This window comes from Chamaea fasciata, unplaced genomic scaffold (genome assembly GCF_029207755.1).
Source record: "Chamaea fasciata isolate MVZ Bird 193981 ecotype frontalis unplaced genomic scaffold, bChaFas1.0.hap1 SCAF_10, whole genome shotgun sequence".
NCBI classification, from domain to species: Eukaryota; Metazoa; Chordata; class Aves; order Passeriformes; family Sylviidae; genus Chamaea; species Chamaea fasciata.
Genome location: NW_027094095.1, coordinates 7,853,000 through 7,875,152, shown reverse-complemented (window position 1 = coordinate 7,875,152; position 22,153 = coordinate 7,853,000). Strand labels below are relative to the sequence as shown.

At 46.0% G+C, this 22,153-nt stretch overlaps 1 protein-coding gene across 1 annotated transcript in view; it reads left to right on the top strand.

The window, feature by feature from the left end:
* PLA2G4A (phospholipase A2 group IVA) overlaps positions 1–22,153 on the top strand; it is a 60,690-nt gene that overhangs the window by 6,000 nt on the left and 32,537 nt on the right. Inside the window, exons 2-5 of the mRNA XM_066192189.1 lie at positions 1,049–1,151; positions 1,315–1,453; positions 7,692–7,773; positions 21,228–21,376. Of these exons, the coding sequence (XP_066048286.1) occupies positions 1,421–1,453; positions 7,692–7,773; positions 21,228–21,376 (264 nt within the window). The 5' untranslated portion in view covers positions 1,049–1,151; positions 1,315–1,420. The remainder of the gene's footprint in view (positions 1–1,048; positions 1,152–1,314; positions 1,454–7,691; positions 7,774–21,227; positions 21,377–22,153) is intronic.

The following is a 22,153-nucleotide window of genomic DNA, read 5'->3' as shown; positions in this document are numbered from 1 at the left end:
TTTACGAATTTCCTCTCCATTATGGTGATTGGGTAGCTCCTGCTGTTCCCTTTCCTGGATTGCCTTCCAAGATGGCAGCAGTTCCTCCGGAAATGATATAGCTGGGCATGTTTACCATGATTCTCCAATGCTGAAGTCTTTCTTATTCACACTTCCGCAGATAAAAATGAATAAATAAATCCAGGGTGATTCCCAGCCTCAAGCTATTGTTAGGGCTGACAGGAAAGGGTGGTCAGGCATGACCAGGGAAGTGATGGAATCGCTGTCTCTGGAAGCGTTCAGAAAAGCGTGGGATATTGGGACATGGTTTAGTGATGGGCCTGGCAGTGCTGGACTAATGGTTGGACTTGATGATCTTGGAGGCCTTATCCAGTCTTAATGATTCAGTGATTAAAGAAAGGACATTGTAATGTTCTAGTGATTGTAATGAAACTAAATTTTTATTGCCATGCCTTCATGCAGTTGCTCAGGAGCAAAGGTTTGGGAGTGACATAAATCATCGTTTAGGGCTTATCCTGCCATTTCAGAATTGAGCATTAGGAATCATTCCCTTGAGACCAAACCCCACATGGTGCTTCATTTCTTTTCACTTTGAAATTTCTGCTGATGGTTCAGGTCTGACCATGGTCCAGCTGGATGTGAGAACTGATCCTGTCCAGCAGTTCCCAGGGTTTTTTAGAGATGCAGAAAGGAATAACCTCTGTTACTCTGATGGTTGAAAACAGTTCTGACTTTGAAGGCCTCTGGTGGCCCCTGATCTTCCAGAGTGCTCAGAAAGCAGTAACCTATAGAGAGCCTGTTGAAAAGCCATGAAGTCCTGGTTTGCAATTTGCCTCTCCAAACCTCTGGAACATCTCCAGGCAGCTGGGGTTGGCTGGGAAGTTACCTACAGCTCCAACTGGAATTCCCTTCCTGGATTTACAGAGGGCAGTATTGCTGCTCCTGCAAAGCTCACAGTCCTAACTAGGAGTGTAATGCGTGGAAGCATCAATACTGCAATATATTTATGGGATAAATGTAATTCCTCTCTTCTTTTGTTTATCTACAGAGCTGCTAGAAACACTGGGATGACTGGAATTTAAGATACTTTATTCCTGCTCTTACCCTGAGGGAGAGGAAATAAGCACGAGACATTTCTTCAGCTCAGGCAGGTAAATAGCTGTATTTCCATAGCTTATGTGAAATTAAGTTCTTGGTAAACAAATGAATTGTGGAAACCTTCCTGAAGAGTAGGAACTGACTTGCTCTGTAAAATATAGTTTAAAAATAAGAGATGAATTTTAATTATATCTTTTTTTTTAATTTATTTATTAGTTAAAGGACCTTTCATATTGAACTCTGCTCTGAAAAAAGGGGGAGCCTCTCCTGTGTGGGATTGAAGTAGATACTTGGCAGTTGCCTTGAATAAACTAAGGCAAAAATGTCTATCATAGATCCTTATCAACACATTGTGGTAAGTAGCACTGAATCTTATATATATACCATCTTCTCTGATATACACTGGCTTGTATAATGACTTCCCTGCTGGAAGTTACTCTAAATAAGCACATAACATTGGAGTTGTTACTGTTTCCTTCAAGAAATGGTAGGTGTGTCTAGTTTGCTTACTTACAGTGCAGTTTGGGGTAGGGGGTAGGGTTTGCACTCTTCTCCTTTTCATTAGTATCAATGGAGGGGTAAGTTGACAATTTGGTATATTTAGATCTTAAACTGGTGTAAATCACTAATGTTGGTTCAAAGAGAATCCTCAAAATACATCATGCAAACTCTGAGTGAGATGATCTATGCCACTCAACAGCACACTGTGCCCCTGCTCCCTTCCTCCTGCTTTATTCCAGTGTTCCTGCTGCATCCTTGTCCCAGCTGTTGCTCCCTTGGGATAGCAGTGAGCCAGTGGATCCTGCTGAATGAGCAAAAAAAATGGTTTAATACAAAAAAAGACAAAAATTTCTAAGGGAGAAATTCACCTGTGAGGGAGGTGAATTCACAGGTGAAATTCACCTGTGCCAGGGTGTCCAGAGAAGCTGTGGCTGCCCCTGGATCCCTGGAAGTGTCCAAGGCCAGACTGGACAGGGCTTGGAGCACCCTGGGCTAGTGGAAAGTGTCCCAGTAATGGCAGGGGGTGGCGCTGGATGGACTTTAAGGTCCCTTCCAACACAAACTACTCTGGGATTCCGTGGAAGCATTAGCAAATCTGTTCTGTGCTGTTGGAGCTGGCCCAAGAGGAAGAGGAGGTTGAGCTCAGCCTGTGGAAGTATAGAAGTAGGAACAAGGGAAGGAGGAGGGAAATGGGAGCAGAACTGCCCTTTGTGGGGTGAGCCCGTGGCTCAGCAGCCTCTGAATGCAGCTGTGCTGGAAGTGAGTTTCTAAAGCAAACACTGGAATGGCAATTCCTGCCCGAGCCAAAATCTGGAGCCACACTGGGTGTGTTCTTATCAGGGGTTCTCATAACAGTGCCAGGCTGGCAGCAGCAACAGTGAGGTGTCTCCTGCAATAGCTGCCACACACTTGTCACAGTGTTGTACTTTGACATGGCTAAAAATACTCCCTGTGCTTCCTAGAAGTGATCTCTTATCAAGCCTGTGGTTTGTGCCCCATACACTCACATCCTTCACACCAGTGTGCAGCCAGCAGATGTCAAACTGGCTTTTACTCCTCCCCAGTCCTGGGAACTGCTGGAAGGGAGGACAAGCCTCAGGGTGATGGCTGTGTTAAAACAATACTGACTTAAATCCTTTCAGCATCAGTGCCCTCTCCTGGATGGATTGCTTGGAATGATCTGTACCTTTATGGGAGAGATCTCTGAGGCACTCGGTTATTTGTTATTAAATCAGTTACATAAAATTACTTTTTGATACCAATAATCAACAAAATGGTGCTGTCCTACATATATAATATAGTGAATAAGAAGTGTGTATAGTAAGTGGAGTTACAGCTCCCTGGGAATGCTGAGCTGTTGCTGTGGGAATGTTGCTAATTCCAGAATCAACACTGTTCGTACAAGAGGTGGTCCTTTAATTGCTTGGAAAGTGAATGAAAAACTTTGAAGTTTCTTAATTTGAAAACTGGAATCCCATTGAAATTTTGAACAGTCACGGCCAGCAGACTCACATCAATGCAAAAATCTTGGATTTAAATGATATTTGGCATTAAATTACTCAAAAGGAGTCTTCATTTTCCAGAAGTCCTTGTGCTGACTGTTGTGTGTTTTCTGATCTTTTTTTTTTTTTCTCATTTTATGAAAGACTCTGAGGTAGAAATTAAGATGTTCGAAAAGCTGCTGCAGGTGCAGACAGTACAGACTATTCAAAAAATGCAAAGAATTAAAGTGTGTAATACAGCTTCATTTACTTTGATACGGGGCATAAATATTGTAACAATGGAAAAAAAGCACTTCTAGATAAAATGTTTGTGTAGGCACAAAAGTTTCTCTTAATTGTAATACCCTGTGAAAGAAGAGCATGAACTCCATGAAAATCAATTACTTAAGCAGGCAGGCAAATATTGTCATTTGTCCAGCCCCATTGTTAGCTCAAGTGTCCTTAACATGAAGGAAGTAAACCCATTTTAATACTTGTGCAGTTTGCCTGTGCCAGAGCTTCCTGCTTGCCTGGCACATGGAATGCCCATGTCCTGGTGGAGCTGTGCTCCGTGACTCAGCATTCTGGAATATGACAAATGTGATGTTGAGCACATGCAAATCCCTGCTTTTCTGGGCACGTCCGGAAGGGCGGCAGGCAAAACCCTTACGGGAGATGGTGGGGCTGTGGCCCAGCCCCTGGTGGGAAGGGGGTGGTGTTTGTGTGCTCACAAATGCAGGGACATCCAAAAGAGAGCAAAGCAGATAATTAGGGAAATTTTACTGAGGGGGAGGAAAGCACTCAAAGGTGATAGAGGAACAAAGGAGGCAGGGAGAGCTGAGGTGAGGTATGAACACAGGAGATGCTGCAGTCATGGAAAACCTTGTGGATTGAACAGTGAACATAACTCAGAAAACCCATATTCAGACAGGGCATGGTGAAAACTCCTTGTTTTTTCTCCTTTCCTCTCTAAATTCATGGAGAAAGAGGAAGTGAAATGAAACGTGTGTAAAGCGAGGTCACTTTGGACAGTGTATTGTAGTTTTTTAAATCCATAGAATCCCAGAATGGATTGAGTTGGATGCCCCTCCCACCTCACTGCCATGAGCAGGGACACCTTGCACTGGATGTAATTGTGAGCTTTTGAAATTTGTAACCTGTCCTCGATTTTTAAAGGAATGTGGATGTTGCTCCTCTCAGTGTTGCAACATTTAAGTGATTTATTTACGATCATCTGTTTTTCAGAAGTACTTGAGGGATTTGTACAGATTTTTATCAAGACTTAAGGTGAACATAAGTCACTTGAGAAAATGCAGCTTAGTCATCTAAACTAGCAAGGGCTGGATTTGTAAAGACATTCAGAGTCAATACATTTCTCATGGTGTTTTCAGGGGCCTTCCTCAGAACTCCTTCTGAAAAACTAATAAATAAATTGCTTCTGAAATATGGTCATTTAGGCCTTTTGATCTCCTTAAAAACTGGATCCTAAGTGGAAAATTGCCCTAATTTCTGCTTGCACTTAATTTGCAGGAAAAAACATTTATTTTGGTGTAAGAAGAGATCTAGACTTCTGAGCTTCCTGTGTGTATCTGTGTATTTATTTATTTATTTATTTTTACTAAGAGGGAGAATGTTTATTTCAGTAGTGGCAAATTTCCTCCAAGTGTATGACTATGGCCAAATATTAATAACTGTGTATAATTGTAATCCTCAGTGTGTTGTTTTGGGTAAAGCACAGGGAAAGAAGATACTGCTCTTCTGTTTTGCCAGGCCTCTATGTTCTCAAATGCCTTTCAGAGGATCCCAGAGTTAAACCAGACTTAATTTTCTTGGCAGTACAACAGCTGGAATGCTGGGGGTTGCTGCTTAAGTCAATAAAAAGCAATTTTTTGATGGCATTAGTAAAACAGTTATCAACTTGTAATAGGAATAGTGGTGATCTCTGTGCTGCTGGGAAGAGAGCAAACTGGTCAGTGCTGGCTTGACCTTGCTTTGATGGTAGGCATATGAATTTAGGCATATGAGTTTAGGCATATGGGAGATGCAAGCAAAATACTTTACAGAGTGCTCGTTGTCAGGGAGTATCGTGTGGTATCCCCCTTTTCCAGCCAGAGCTGTGGGATCAGAACTGCACATGAACTTCACCTGTCAGCTGAGAACTAAACCCAACACACCCATGTGCCATCCTTGTCGCTTAATGATAACTCCTCTTCACTGTTAAATGCTCAGGGATCTCTGATTTGTGGCCTCCAGCGAGGACAAGCTCGCTCTTGACAGCTGAGAAAAAGGAGGAGGGTGGTGTGTTTGTACTTTGGGCTGTTTCTTTTAATTACAAGGTTGCATATGACAAAGGAAATGCTTCAGTCTGTATGAAGAAACAGGCCCGTTGTGAAACCAACTTCATCAATCTGACATACTTGGGAGATAATACAATAGGAAGATAATAAAGCAGACATTTGAGCATTTTCAGACAGCATACTGAAAATAGGGGGCAGCGAGAGCTGGTGGTTTCTGGAGAGTCAAGCTTGTGAACGTTCTTGGGGCAGGGTAAATGACAGAGCTGGAGTGACTTCACACAGTTGTGTTCCCAGCCCTTCCCAGATACCCACAAAAATCCCCATTTACCCCACTGTGGAGGAAAACTCTGGACTTCTTTTTGCCCTGTGGCAGAGGCAGATTTTTTTTCATGGAGAAGTCACATCCTCCTTCCTGTTCATCCATCTTGGGAGCTGCAGTGCAGAAGGTGATGGATGTCACTCAGTTATTGGGATGTCTTCATGTCAGCCCATGGAAGGCTGTTAAATAGTTGTTGCTTCTTAGGAACTCTGGGTTCCCACAGCTGAACCCTCTCTGCTGGTTTTCCAGGTGAGCAACATCCCACTGGGAGTATTGGGAAGAGTCTGAATTCCCCGTTTCTGGTGGTTGCTGAGCCACCTGCTGTGCCATGATGGTTTCAGTGCACCACAGTTGGCATTTCCACAGTTTTCCCCTGCCTGCTCACTTGGTCTTGGATCCAGATGACTCCTGTGGCTGCCAGGGGAAAATTCCAGAGCCTGGCAGACAGTCCTGGCCGGAGCCTCCAGCAGGTGGCACGGCATGGGGGTGGTTACAGGCAGATAAAGCTGATAAACTCAGTGTCTGGGTCAGGCAGTGGCTGCAGTGAAGTCACCCCTTGTATTGCTGTGGGCTTTTTCTCCTGGAGCCTTTGCCATGGGGATGCAGCTGTGCCTTCCTCAGGCTACTGCAGGAGTTGTGTTGGTACCAGTGGAGGTGCTTGTTAATGAGTCCTGACTCAAATGTCACTTAGGCACTCACAAGTCACTTTTGCCGTCTTTAGAAGATTAGTTTTGGCTTTCCTTTTTTTTTTTTTTTTTTTTTTTTTTTAATGGTATGCAACCTTTAAGATATTAACTTTTTTTCCTTATTTGTATGAGAGAGGTCCAGTTTGGCTCAGGTCTCTGGGTGTGAGCTGTAGACACAAAATAAGGAGGCTTGGCTGAAACAACCAGTTCTGAAAAAAAAAAAAAAAGAAAGAAAAAAAAATAGGAAGTATCCAGATTAAAAAAATAGCAGGAAAGTACCAGCATAGCAAAGGTATTGTCTGTGGTTTTAAATTAATTTCAGTAAATTTCCCGACAGTGGCCTTCTCCCTGGTTGTTTTGGTCCCAGTGACTGATAGGCTGTGTTTATTTTAATGTACTTCACAAGGTTGGTGGGTGGTTAGGAAAAGATAGAAAATATACAGTTGTGAGACCTGATACTGGCTTTAATACCTCACATTTCCTTTCAATCTCTGTAAAGCCAGCATTGGCTGCCCTGCAGTCTGCACTGGTGATTCTCAGTGATATCCAGCAGGTTGGTCAAACTCAGGGCTATGCAGATAAAGCAACAGTACATCTGACTTGGTGACCTCTTTTTATTAAGGCTTTTACTTTTTGTTTCTTAAATTCACATCTTTTCCTACTTCCCTGGTTTGTTGAGGACACACCTGCTCCTAGGGAAGCAGCTCCTGCTGTGTGTTTGGGTTTTGCAGGAAATGGGAACCTCTAGAAAGTGCATGAAATGTGCTACTGACTGTTTTAACAGCTTGCTTTGCACCTTCCTTACATTGTCTTGAGGCTGCGTTCACACTGAATATTGATGTGTACTAGAAGGTACAGCACTAAATCCACCCCTTCTGTGTGCAGTGTGAATTTATCTGCTCCAGAACACGGACTTTGAAGTAATTCCTGCCATTCTTTTTAGCAAAGCAAGGGAAGGCAATTACCAAGACAAGCTGTAAAGTAGCCCGTTTTTATTTTTCCCTTGCCGTACTCAGTGGTTCCTGCCTGACTAAATGCCTCGGAGCAGGTTCTGTGGTGAGGGGGAGTGTTGTTGGTTGAGATTAGTAGGTGTGGCTGCAGGAAAATCCAGCAGCCCCAGTGCAGGTACCTCTTGGTAAAGCTCCAGGGTGCAGTTCAGCTTTAGGATGCTCTACCCAGTATGAGTTTCCCTTACGTTTTGACTTGGTGATTTCTCTCTCTCTGTTTTTGGACAAAATGAAACCTTATTTTGATAGATGGGGGTTTTTTTGTTCTGGAGCTTAATCACCTCTCACTCTCTGACTTCCAGGTGGAACACCAGTACTCACACATATTCACTGTGACAGTAAGGAAAGCCACTAATGTCACCAAAGGAGCCATTGGTGACATGCGTGAGTATCTCTCTTTCTATTTTGCCTTTCTTCTATGAACCTGTTGCCGTGGGCAGGGGGAGATGATGACTGTGCATTAAATGGGTGTTAGTGGGCTGGTGGTGGGTCTCTGTCTGTCTTGTAAAGCCAGGGCAGTGTCCCTGTGTCACTGCTTACCCTCACTCAGACAGCAGCTCTGCCGCTCCTTCTTTCCATTGATCCAGAAGGGCTGAGTGAATTGTAAACGATTTGCCTACAAGCCAGCAACACCTACAATTAGCTTTTTGGCTCAGTCAGAAGTGCTGTGTGAGTGCAGTGAAACTGGAAATTGCTGCCACCTCACAGGGCTGTGGTTTGGTGGGGGAAAGAAAGAGCCCAGAGCTCTGCTGAGTCAGTGCAGAAAGCAGAAAAAAATGTAAGACCATTAAAAAAAACCTACCCGAATGGGTCAGCAGATCTTGTGGTGGGGAGATGGATGACACCAGCACTTCTTCCTCTTTCTGGGAGGCTGCTGAGCCTCTGGACTTCACAGCTGAATAGGAAACCACTAGGAAGAACAACTCTGCTCTGCTCTTAAGGAGGGAAGAGGGAGTATTGGCTGAATCTGCCAAAAGAGTATTCTTGCTTCCTTGAGTCTGCTTTGCTGCCAGACCATCTCTCCCTTTTCCCAGTGCTCCCCAAGGCCTGCAGGCTGGGGCAAGGGAGGATGAGTGTGACCCTTGGCTCCTGCTCTCCCATCAAGCTGATTGGACATACAAGTGTTTCCCAACTCCTGGAAACTACTTTTGGGTCAAACTACAGCAGCAGCTCTGACCCACAGCTTTGCTTCAGGGGGTTTTCATGATTGAAGTTTACTGTTGATGCTAGAATTGCAGGAAGGTTACTTGAGAGGGGGATATTCAACAGACACAAGTATAAAGGAAGAGAAGGGAGGCCTGGCAAAGGGGAAAAGAGGAAATTGGGAGTCTGTCATCCCCTGTGGGGTAAGGGGAAGGACCACACAGAGAAGATGCAGTGGTGGGTGTGTGCATGTATACAGATATATATAATTTCATATATATGGTGGTTTTTAGATAAGAAGACCTCAGGAAAAGTGCTAGAAGAGTGGAACAAGAAACCCATGAGTTAGTGTGTATAAGAAGATGAGTTACATGGAAAGATACAAGGTCTTGGATACAGGTGTCTGTTATGAGACAGTGTGGGCAACATGGGCAGGGAAAAAAGCGAGGTTGAAGTGGGCACCCCATGATGTGATATTAAAGGGAGTATGGAAAGGGCGACGAAAGCCAGAAGATCACAGCAACTTTGTGCACCAGAGCAATTATGGCCCTACAGTAGACATCAATCTAATTGTATCTTTTTTCTAGAAAAAAGTCCTCTTATCTTAGCAAGTCATCAAAATCAAGCAGCTGCTCAGGAAGAACGTTTTATTTTGATAAAACCCGCCAGAGTGATGCTGTAGGGCCACTGAAACCTGCTTGGCTTCTTGTCTGAGGTGACTGCCAGAGCCCAGTAGCCTGAGGCACCCTCAGTCTGGGGCATCTCTGGGTGAGCTTCTAAAGACCCAGGGCTGGTCCTTGGGGTCCTGGCAAATCCCCCAAAGTGAGAAAAACAGATCATTGTTTCTTTTTTTTTAATTTTGGGAAAATTAAAAGTGTTTTAATTCATTGTCCTGGAAGCCTGGCAGCTATTTGATCAAATAAATGATTATGTTAATTACTGTTAGAAACGACGCTCACTTTTAAAAATTTTAAAGGTTTATTAACCCTTAACAAAATACAACAAAGGACCGGATAAGGAAAAAGGGCAGCGCTCGGAGCATGGAACGAAACAGCCATGAGCTCACCTACAAAATGGCCGCTCCACCTTTTATAGCCCCAGTGTTGCATCAGGCAACCCTGGCCCCTCCCACAGTCTGTCAGTCAACTCCTCTTGGCCGTCCATTGGTGGAGGCTGCTTTCTTTGCAACTTGATTGGAGGTCAGGGGTTGCCATGCCACGCCCCCTGGCGCCAAGCCTCCCCCATCGCCAGCTGCCCCATGGCAGGGGCACAGGCACAGCCCTCCCTCCTCCTGTCCCCACTGCCAAGGCCGTCCCTGCGCACACAAACAAAGGCGGCTGTGGGGAGAGCAGAGGACGTCCAAATCACAATAGCATGACTATGCATCAATAAAACTTCACCTAATATTCATCCCTGAGTTGTGAGAGCCAGCCGTCACATTACCTATCTGTAACATTACTGTGGGGAGGTGCTTGAAGCTGTGAGTGGGGAAGGGCCTTTACAGTTGATTGTGCCTACCTTTATATATATATATATATATTTGTTTTATTTGATTTGCCAAAAACGAAACTTGTTGAGGGAATTGCTGAACTTTCCCATCGGGTTATTTGTCTCAAGGACAGGAAAACGGCTGTGACAGACCATGTGTGAGCCCTGTTTGGGGTGGGTGCCTGTATTTCACCTCCCTCATGGACATTCCCAAGCTGTTGCCTTTTCTGGGGGATTGCCCTTAATTTTTTCTGTTGATGTTGCTCCAGGTTATGAGCCAGAGGTGCTCTGGGAGCAAGAGAGCTAATGTTACATTGTGGGGTGATGGAGACCTGGGGTGACATGAGGGATTTTGTTTGTTTTGCCTTTCCAAGACTTTCTGGAACACTTCTGAGAGATCTGAGCAAATCTAAGTTTATGAAATATGCTGAAGTGCTTTGTGTGATATTTTTAATCTGGAGGCTCTGGCAGGTCTGGTTTGTGTGGTGTTCCACACAATGGGTGGCATGGAGGCACTGACTCCTCTGGCATGGCCATTCACATCTCTGTCTCCTCAAGGCCAGGCTGGGCAGATAACCAGTATTTCTAGAAAGTTTTCCAAGATTTCTTGAGCTCTTCATGAATGGGCAGTGTAAATGGTTGTGTCATCCTCAGGCCATTTCGTCATTCTGTGAATCCATGTGTGGGGGTGATAAATGAGATTTCCTGTAAGAACTCACCACCCAGGATGGTGGGGAGGAGGCAAAAGAAGTTTGAGGGCAGAGCCTTTCTTTCTCAGCAGTTCATTCAAGTCCCTTCTTATTTCAGGTGTTTGCCTCTGTAGAAGTCCTTCCTTTACTGGTGTCACTTGTTTCAGTTTTAGTGTCCCTGTCTGGGTGACTCCCACGCCTTGGATACCATCCTGTAAACATCCAGGTGATGCAGCGGTAGCTTTACAAAGGTTTAAATCCTGGTTTAGAGGTTTACAGGTTTAGAGGCTGCTACCCTGGTAGGTGTGCTCAGCTCCTTTCCAGGCTGGAAGGTTTGTGAGCTGAGTAAGTGCAGCAGATGGGTGCTGGGTGACCTTGGCTGGCTGCTCTGTCACTCCCTCTGTCAACAAGATGGGGAGAGAACATGATGAAAGGGTCAGCATGAGGACAGGGACAGCTCTCACCTCTTACCCACACAGGCAAACGGACTCAGTTTGAGGAAATGACTGTAATTTATTGCTAGTTGATTGGAGCAGAGTAGGATAGTCAGAAATAAGGCTAAACCCACCTCCTTCTGTACACGTTTCCTTCTTTCCTGCTGCATCCCTCTACCAGCTATCAGTGGGGTTGGAGTTAGCCAATGAACCCTGCTGAATTGGCAGAAACACAGTTCAATGAAAAAGAAAACCAAAAAACTTATTAGGAAGAAATTGTTCCCTGTGAGGGTGGTGAGGCCCTGGCACAGGATGCCCAGAGAAGCTGTGGCTGCCCCTGGATCCCTGGAAGTGTCCAAGGCCAGACTGGACACTAGCCCAGGCCTTGAAGTGACCTGGGCTAGTGGAAGGTGTCCCTGCCCATGGCAAGGAGAGCTTTACAGTCCCTTTCAACCCAAACCATTCTAGCATTCTGTGCCCTAGCTGCCCAAAACCTGTTACATAAAGATACTATAAGGTGAAAAATCAGAAAAACTGCATGGCTTTGGTGAGGATTTCATTATCTTAATTGCTTAGTTTGCTGCTGATTGCAGACCTTGTAAAATCACTTCTCTGACTGAACCTCTTGAAAAAGACCTTGCCTCTGGCCCAGAGAGTTCTTACGTAGTTGATGTGTAGTTTTGAGCCTACTCAGACGCCACCCAAACTGTAGAGTCTTTCCTTACTTTCATGACAGTACAAGAACTTGTGGAAAAATAGACCAGAGTCCCAAACTGCAGCATCATGGAAGAGAAATGCTTGCAAACTGGATCTCTTTCCCATAGCATCTCTCCCCTTCTGGACTTTCAGGGATCTTGGTGGAAAACTGGGTCAGAGGAAGCATTATAAAATTTGCCTTCTATCTTTATGCGTGTATTTAAGTGTATTGGCTTTCACAACAAATTGTGGCATCTAGAGAGGAAACCAGTTGTGTGACTCTGCTCTTAACGATCACTCATCTTGCTTAATCCTGTTTGGGATTTGCAGCTTTTCCTTGCTTCATCTTCTTTTGATGCTGTGGTAATGAGCAGTGTCATTCCGGGTATTTTTAGGGAGAAATTCCCTTCTTAAAAATGTTTAACGTTTGATAGCTCGCAGCACTGGTACTCAGCTTCTGTCCCAGTTGGAATCAAGGATGCATTTCCACTGCAGTTAAGCTGCTCAGATAAACAAGTGCTGGGAGCAGTGCAGTCACCAGAACTCAAGTCTGATTGCAAAACTTGCCCAAACAGAGCTGGGAAGCAGCTCCTGGGTGGCTCTTGGCATGGTCAGCCCATGTCACTGCAGCCAGCTGTGGACATCCCCCAAGTTCAGGAGATGCCCTTCCTCTTTGCTTCCTGCATCTCCAAAGGAAACTGGGATGGGAGCACACACCCCTTTACCTGTCTGGCCCTGGCTCTGGGACCTGGGAATGAGGAAGGGGTGTCCAGCATGCACTGTCTGTCCCTCACACCCCTGTGCCCTGGCGCTGTTCCTCATAAGCCAGAGCTCCTGGGGTTGAAGCTGGCTTGGTTAAACCCAAGTCACGGCAGTCCAGGCAGGTGTGAGCAGGGTTTTAAACCTGGCCTAGCTGAAAGGAAGGAACTGGAGATTTGCCTGCTTGTATAATGGTTTATGTTACAGCAGCTCATTCAGGACTCATCCAGCTGTTCTCTGGACTACAGCTGGCCAGTCCTGCACCCTGAATTAGCTACAGTGCCCTTACCTGTTGGAGTGCCATCAGATAAGGCTCTTCCTGCAAGGCCCTGGAGCAGGTCCTGATTTTTGCAAGGTGTAAACAAGCTAAACTGCTCCTCTTTTCCAGCCTAACAGCCTGGGAAAAGTAGGTCAGAGTTTGCCAGTCCTCCACATCCTACAAGCTGCATGTGCAAGTCTTCATGTGGCTGAAATATGGATCCATAAAAGATGGATAAAAGAAAAATTCTTAAATGAGCTGTACTGCTAACAACTGCTCAAGATGTCTACTGCAGATCTCAGTCTGACTCTGAGGCAACCAAATGCTAGATTTCAGTTTCCTTGGCACACCCAGTATCCTTTCCCTTTTGTAGGGATATCCAGTGCTGGGAGGTAGAAATCATGTTGGAAACAGGCTCCCTCTCCCTCTCCCTCTCCCTCTCCCTCTCCCCCTCCCTCTCCCTCTCCCTCTCCCTCTCCCTCTCCCTCTCCCTCTCCCTCTCCCCCTCCCTCTCCCTCTCCCTCTCCCTCTCCCTCTCCTCCCCGAGCTGGATGTGCCTTTGGAGTAATCAGCTGTCACTGAGTTTCTCTTGCAGAAAATTGTGTGTTTTTCCTTCAATCCACATAGGTCTTCTCATCCACAGCTCCTTGCTCCTTGCTCCTTGCTCCTTGGGTTAGGACTTCTGCAGGTTGCTGCTTGAAGGAGATTTTTAATTAGTTTTGAAAATGTTATTTTAAAAGCATGAGCTGAAGAATCTGAAGTGGGGTCAGTTTGGGGCCCTTCATGACAAGAAAGATACTGAGAGGCTGGAGCCAAGGAAAGGAATGGAGCTGGGGAAGGATCTGGAGTTCCAGGAGAGGCTGAATGAGCTGGGAAAGGGGCTCAGCCTGGAGAAAAGGAGGCTCAGGGGGGACCTTGTGGCTCTGCACAATTCTCTGACAGGAGGGGACAGCGAGGGGGGTCGGGCTCTGCTCCCAGGGGACAGGGACAGGGACAGGGAGAGGGAATGGCCTCAGGCTGGGAGGCTCAGGTTGGACATCAGGAGGAATGTCTCCTGGAAAGGATGGTCATACATTGTCAGGGAGTGCCCAGGGAGGTGTTGGAGTCCCCATCCCTGGAGGTGTTCAAAAACCACATGCATGTGACACCTGGGGACAAGGTTTAGTGGTGAACACCGTGATGATGCTGGGCTGATTGTTGAGCTCAGTGGTCTTGGGAGATCTTTTCCAACCTCACCCATTCTGTGATTCATCATCTGGGTACTGCCTTGTATTTTGTAGGATTCCAGCTGTCCCACAGATCTATCTGTACCAGAGAAAAGCTCTTACAGCTCAAGAATGTTCATTTATGTATTTCTGACTGCACATGTTTTGAAAGGGAGGGAGAAAATGATCAGCCTTCTTCACATTTGCCTCCACAGGAAGGAACACTTTTGTAAAGGATGGTTTTTAGTGACAGGCTTTATCAAAGCATCCAGCCAAGAGCGTTACAGGGCAGTTGAAATCCAGGGAATGTGTGCTCAGTGCTGGGTTTTTGAAGCATTCCTGACAGTTGTCTGAATTAAAAAGTCAAGGGAAGAGACTCTTCTCCCTCACAGGCCCTGAGGCTGCGCTTCAGCAATTTGGGAAATCAAGCTCTAGGGCTGCTGGGAGAGTCCCAAAACCTCTAAAGCCTCCTGATACCAAACACAGACCCAGTGCAAACTTGTTCTGCTGATTCAGAACATGCTGCCAGTGTAAATCTGTATTAGCAGAGTTCATGCCAGACTGGGAGTAATCTGTACTCCATCAGATAGCATAAATGTGGACTAAAAATCGTACTGTGGGTTTGGAGTAATTCAGCAGGAATGTGATGATATATCTGTACTTACTGAAGATCCAATTACCCTGTCCAGGTCTGGCGTTTCCATGGACCCACAGTCAGAGCTGAGCCCGGCCTTCTTTTCTGCTCGTGTCTTTGGTGGTGGAGTGTCATGGTTTGACACTGGCCAAACACCAGGCACCCACCAAAGTTGCTCACTCACCCTCACCTGCCACAGGTGGGCAGAGAAAAGAAAAATGTAATGAAGGGTTCATGAGTTGAGATAAAGACCAGAGGAAAACACTCCAAGGCCAAAACAGACTCGGCTTAGAAGCACAAAGTGAATTTATTACTAACAGAGTTAGAGGAGGATAATGAGAAGTGAAATAAACCCTTGAAACACCTTTTTCCCCCCATCCCCTCCCTCCTTCCTGCTGACAGCACAGGGAGACAGAGCTTGGGGGTTTGGGTCAGTTCATCACCTGAGGTTTTCTTCTGCTGCTCAGGGAGAGGAGTCCTTCCCATGTGAGCCCGTGGGGTCCCTCCCACAGGAGACAGTTGTCTGGGAACTTCTCTGCCATGGCTCCACTCCCACCAGCAGCAGCCCCACCACAGCTGCCACAACCTGAGTCCCTCCCACGGGCACACAGCCCTCCCAAAACTGCTGCAGCCTGGGTCTCTCCTCCCACGGGGTGCAGTGCTCAAGCACAGGCTGCTCCAGCCTGGGAGCAGAGCCCCCTCTCTCCACTGGGTCTCCCACTGGGTCACAGCCCCCTCCAGGGATCACCTGCTCCAGCCTGGGCACCTCCCCATGGGCTGTGGGTGGATCTCTGCATCCCTGTGGATCCCCCATGGGCTGCAGGGGCACAGCTGCTCCACCATGGTCTCACCACAGCCTGCAGAGGAATCTTGGCTCCAGCACCTGGAGCACGTTCTGCTCCTCCTTCTCCACTGACCTTGGTGTCTCCACGTTGTTTCCCTCACATGTTCTCACCTCCTCCTCTTCTCTGACTGGGAAAAAAGCTGTGCCCCACTTTATTTTGATTTTTTTCTGAAACCTGTTATCACTGAGGCATTACCTTCATCTCTAATGGGCCCAGCCTTGGCCAGCTGCATGTCCATCTTCAAGAGCCATCAAGGATTGGCTCTGCCAGACATGGTGGGGGCTTCCAGAAGCTTCTCACAGAAACCACCTCTGTGGCCCCCTCCCTACCAAAGACCAGGCTGCACAAAACCAACACATGGAGTGAGATACCTCACTGGTTTAACAGTGAGAACTAGGCATTTAAATTCATTAGAAAACCCCAAGCCCCTTAGACTCTGCCACACTACTAGAAAAATGTTATTTTGCTTAATGTTTCAGTCACTTTTCAGTGTGTGTCTGCAAAGGGGCCTGTACAGGTAACCTAGAGAAGGCAGTGTTCCTTTGCTCTTGGCACTTCTACAAATGTGGTTTGACCAAAAGCTGACTTGTTTAGGGTTTTTTTGCTCTTTCAGGGCTGGATCAATGGAAGCAATGGTGTCCTGCACCAGTGAACTGGGTGATAGTGCAGTACCTATGCTGGGAGCTGGTTCTTCCTTCCACTGAAGTAATGCCAGAGATGAAAAGCGCTGTCATAAAAGGCACAAATAATTTTTAATGAAGGTGTTACCTAATCCCAGGATTTCTCAAAGCATAGCTGCTGCTTCAGAGCTGCCTTACTTCCCTTGGAGTCACCTTCCGCTCACGAAATCTGGCACTGCATCACCCCTTTGCAAAATCCCCAAAGCCAGCAGCCCTGGCATTCCCTGTGGTGCCTTAAAAACAAGTAGCAGTGAGTACTCCTGGGGTTTTTAGGTTGCTGTGACCTTCTGGCAGGTCTCCTGGCATCTGCATTGCTGCTAGACTGTGGATTTGTCTGGAGCAGCCCAAGTATCTGTTCCATAGTTGGAGGAACAGTTATTGATAAGTACAGTTTTTAAGAACTCCCTCTTTAAAAACTGAAAAAATCACACAAAAGTGGAAAAACCCATGAATTTAAAATCCATTCCTTTTTCTCCTGATCATGGCAGAGACACCAACTCATATTTCCGTGCCACTGTGAGGCCCCATAAAATTCACAATTTGTATAGAAATTTTGTTGTCATTTAGCTTCCCCCTCAGGGAAAGAGAGGTCATCTGGCAATTCCCATTATTGCCTTGACCTCAGCCAGGCTGCTCAGCTGCCTGTGCTAAACAAGTTGTATTGTGTTGCAGCAAGCCAAAAAAAAGGTGGGAAATACTCAAAGATGGTCGTTTGGGACCTAGTAAGTTTTTATCAATGGGATTGCACTTAATGGTGGATAAATTAAGTGTTATTACCACTTTTTATTTTGAGATAGATATGCATGTATCTCAGTATTATATTTGAGCAGGCTTTCTACAGTTTCTTTATGGTAATTATGCTGTTGAAGCAATTGAAATTGGAATGACTGAAATATAAATCATATATCTGAAATATTAATCATATTAATATAGAGGCCTGATGACAGCCATCTCACGAGACTAATAACATAAGATCAAATGGTTTCTAGTCATTGCAGAAAATTTTACACATTTCCCTAACAGCCAGGTTGCTTAAAGCGTTACTCATTTTTCACTGTGAAAAGGTTTGACCCTAATTACTGTCCACTGTGTGTTTCACTTGGTGATTCATAACGTAATTTAAAGGGAGAATCCTATAGCCATGACTTAGCCAGGAGATAAATCACATGAGGAAAAGTCAGTGAATCCTTACTTTCTACCTCTCAGCTATTCCTATGGCAGCAGTTTAAGAACAGCAATGGGGATGCTGACTCTGCTCTTCTTTTTGGGTGTGTGTCTTCAACCCCTGGAGCTTTGGGTGGGGGGCTGTAAATCTGAATTATCACCAACATTTTGTTAATTACCCGAGACTTCATCTGCCTCCAAGCTGCTAATTGCAGGACCCTCGTTGGCATCAGTGCTGAAAGCCTTAACTGTGTTTTTTAGTGTGCAGGTGGGGTTTGAGATACTTGTTCTTGATTGTTGGTTCAGCCTGCCTTGTTTCTGAGAAGTGGTGATGGAGTGGCAGCGCTTGTGCTTACGTAAGGAACAGCCCGAGGAGGGCTGAGCTGCGCAGAAACTCTGCTTTCCTCAGAAATGTCCTGGGAACAAGGGCAAATTCCCCCAGGGGGCTGCTGCTGAGGACACTGTCTTGGTACCTCAGGCAGCTGCTGCAACAGAAGACCGGTTGCCCAACAGTGCTGCCCCTACACAAAATCCTTAAGGCTGGAAAAAACCTTTAGGGTCATCAGGTCCAGACAGAGATAATTCTCTTGTCATGACTGAACATCAGCTTTTGACCCATGCACCGTAACTATTCTTCCTTTTAAAATCAAAATATAGATGGCAGCCTTCCAGGGCCTGAAAGAGCTTCAGGAGAGCTGGAGAGGGACTCATGACAAGGGCCTGGAGGGACAGGACACAGGGAATGGCTTCCCACTGCCAGAGGGCAGGAATAGATGGGATACTGGGGAGAAATCCTTCCCTGTGAGGGTGGTGAGACCCTGGCACAGGGTGCCCAGAGAAGCTGTGGATGCTCCTTGATCACTGGAAGTGTCCAAGGCCAGGCTGGACAGGGCTTGGAGCAACCTGGACTAGTGGAAGGTGTCCCTGCCCATGGCAGGGGTGGCGCTGGATGGGCTTTAATGTCTCTCCCAGCCCAAACATTCTGGGGTTCTGTGATAACAGTGGTGATCAAGCTATTTTTAGTTATGTTTTCAGCTTAGTTTTTTTAACTTTACCTGGCAAATCAATTAGCAGAAGCCCAGGCAGGAATAAAAACACCCATGCTGAGAGTGCACTCTGAGTGTTTAATGTACATTTGATAACTTCAGGTTTTGAAATACATTAAGTGAATGCTTCTGTGTTATTTGCCAGGTTGCTGGTAGTTTTTGGTCCCCATCCAAGAAGTGAAATTTTGATTAATATAATATATCTTAAAGAAGTATTTAGTATCGCTTTCAGCAATATCTTAATCAGAGCAAGCAGTCTTCCCATGTATTTTCTCTTCATCTACAGAAGGAAGTTAATAATAGATTTTCATTTTATTAACTGAAAAATAGCTCCAAATAAACTTTCAAACCTGAAAGAGCAGGCAATTAAATCTTTGCCTTGGGTTAAAAAGCTAGTAAAGAGATGGAGTGAGGTGACTTGGCAATACTGATCTACTAAGACTGATTTTTCCAAGTTTAGTTGATCCACGCCTTGGGTTTAGTTTCTGTTTCAACACTTACCAGGGTTTGCCTGATAGGAAGTTAGTGATGGATCTGCGTGTCAGAAGTCTGGGGTTTCTACATGCTTTGGGTAGGAAACCATTCGCTGTTTGTGTTGATAAGAAAAACTGGATTTTTGTAACAGAGTTGGGACTGATCACAGCATGATCTGAACGGAGAGGGAGGCACTGATGTTTTGCCCAGAGCTCCTCAGCCATGAGGATTTTGTCTAAAATCCAGGTTTTTGTAGGCAACTTCAGGCTCTTGGCAGAGCAAGCCTGGGTGTTTATTGCCGAAGTTGTGCTGGATGTCAAGACTTAAGCAAATGAGACCTTGTTACTTCATGGATTTTTGCTTTCAAAGAGTCTTGTTTCTCTTGATTCTTTTCTTTGTGGCAGAGCTTTGTGTAGTAGTTGAAAGGAACTAATGGAAAAGTTGGCAAGTTGGAACATCTGCTGGTGAGGAAAGACTTGGGGCTTGATCCCCCAATTCCCCTGCCCATAACAAAGAGACAAGATCAGACATAATTCATCAAGAGCTAATAAAGGTTGCTATTTAAAGGCTTTCCACACTGATCCCCAGCTTTAAATAGCTGCTTGTTCATTATTCAGGGAGCAATGAGACCACCTCAATGTGGCAATTAGCTGAGCCCCACGGGTATGGAGCACAGTGGAAAACTCCTTGAGAAGTTGGATTAGGATAACACTGAACAGGATTTGCCTGGAGGCACATTCAGAACCTCCTGAGTGGTTTCCAAGAGCCCTTTTTCTGGTTGTTTGGCCAGGGTTTTTTCCCCCAAAAGACGTTTGATTTGATTTGAAATTATCCAACTTCTTTCTTTTCCTCTTTTCATTCTTCTCCTAGCAGAAGGGAGAAGTGGTTCTGGGCCTCAGGAATCTCATGGATAAGGTCTTGTTGAACTCCCAGAGTTTCCAAAATTGGCCTTTATTGAAAACAGGTATTTTTAGACTTAAAATATGTACAGGGAGGAATGTTTGGATTTGTTTTTCCTCGTGATAGGATTTAATCTCCTTCCAAAGTAGGCCTTTAAGGAATTGTTTGTAGTGGGTACTGGTTTGCTTGATAACGTTTCACTAAAGCAGAGGACAAACTTGGAGCAGAGGATTCAGCTTCCTCCTGAGGCACAGCTGTGGTCTCTGCTGCCTCTGGCCAGGGCCAGGACCTAGAGAATGTCTGAAGCTGTTCCAGGGCAGGGTGAAGGTGGAGATCAGGGAAAGGTTCTTCCCCCAGAGGGTGCTGGGCGCTGCCCAGGCTCCCCAGGGAATGGGCACGGCCCCAAGGCTGCCAGAGCTCCAGGAGTGTTTGGACAATGCTCCAGGGAATGCAAAGGGTTGGATTGCTGGGGTGTCTGGGCAGGGCCCGGAGTTGGACTGATGATCCCTGTGGGTCCCTTCCAGCTCAGGATATTCTGATTCCATGTTTCAGTGTTGGAAAGATGTGAGTATTTTATCACAGCAGAGCAGCAGGCTTTTCATGATCCATCACAACCACAGACATAACTTCCCCTGCTTTCCTGGGAAGCATCTGAGCCCTGGCCCCATTTGACACAAAAACCCCCCCTTCATTGTACAGAAAATCCCTGCACGCTTTAACCTGTTAGAAAGTGCATTTTTAGGGCTGCATTCTGTGCTCTCAGGAATGGCTATTTTTAGACACATCCGATGGGATTTGCCAGTGTTTCCTTTTCTCCCCCTGGTAATTCCTATCAGCGGTAGTTGCCGTATCTCTGTTTCCAGTCAGGGTTCTGCTGTGTAAGTAAGGCCCTGATCATGTGGTGACTCCCCAGAGCTGTGGTGGTGGCAGTGTTTCAGAGCCGAGTGCCCCTTATGCTGTGTGCAGCACTGCTGTGCAGTGACTGATTTCATCCATTGCTCCCAAACCAGCAAAGGTGAAAGAGGATCCAAAACCCAAAACTGCTTGTTTCCATTGTTTTGTGGAATTCTTGCTGCTGTGACATGAGCCAAAGCCATTAAAGGCTAGAAAGAGAGGAAGAAATAAAAGCTTTTAAAAACTCCACTGCCTGGCAGGCGTTTGCACATTCCCAGTAATCTTGACTCAGTCCCTGTGCCATTCTGTTTGCTCAAGGCTTTTCCCCTCCCCCCTAAAAGCCTAATGTTTCTTTGGGGAGGTTGTTGGTATCATTGTATCATTCCTCTCATTACATTTATGTAACTTACAGAGTTGCACATCTTTCTGTCCTTGACCATGAGGGGATCTGTGGTTTCACACAATTGTATCAATTGTTCCAGCCCAAGCTGGAGTTTTCCCTTGCCTGACCTGTGTTCTGCTCCACAGTTGACACTCCAGATCCCTACGTGGAGCTGTTCATCCCCACCGCCCCCGACTGCAGGAAGAGAACCAAGCATTTCAACAACGACATCAACCCCGTGTGGAACGAGACCTTTGAGTTCATTCTGGACCCCAATCTGGAGAATGTTCTGGAGGTAAGTCCCAGGGCTGGGCTGGGGAGATGGAGGGTAAAATAACAGTGGCTTACACGTGTGTGGCATATGATGTCTCAAGATCACCCGTTTGTTTAAAATGTTAAACCTGGGTTTAGCTGTGGTGCTAAGAAAGATGCTGGATAAATTGAATTATTCAGGGAGTAGCCTGAAGAGTCATTACAGGATATGCCTGTGAGTCATCTCTTGGACAGCTCCTGAGGGATAGTAGCTTGTTATTCCTCACATCATCTGTGGAGTACTCTCTGCTTCCTAACCTGATTCAGCTCTTACTGACAGGAATAGATGGGGCTTAAGTCAAGTGTCTTCCCATGGAGACAAAGCAAAAGGCCAGTTCTGCTGTGTCCTCCTTGCCTGGAGCCCACCCAGGACTCTTCTGGGAGGCTACTCCCAAGTGCAGCCTTGTTGGCCAAGCCTCTGTTCAGTCTCAGTGCGTTAAACTTCTCCAGGCTGCACACAAGACCTGAATGTTGGGTGTAATGTTTTCTGAGTGGGCACAGCAAGGATTTAAGGTTAGCTCTGGTCCTTTGTGATCTCTGTTCTTCATAGAGGATGGTCCTGCCACCTGCTCTCTTCTGACCCAAGCTTACAGAGTTCAGTCTAAATTGGCCAACTGGGACAGAGGCTGCAGCCTGTAAAGGTTTTCCTTGAGCTTGTGACCATCAGACCTTGGGTCTGAAAGGGAATTGTGCTTCCTGCAAGTTCCCTTCATTCCTGGGGAAGGCTCTACAGTTTGAGCATTACACCCAAGGATCATGA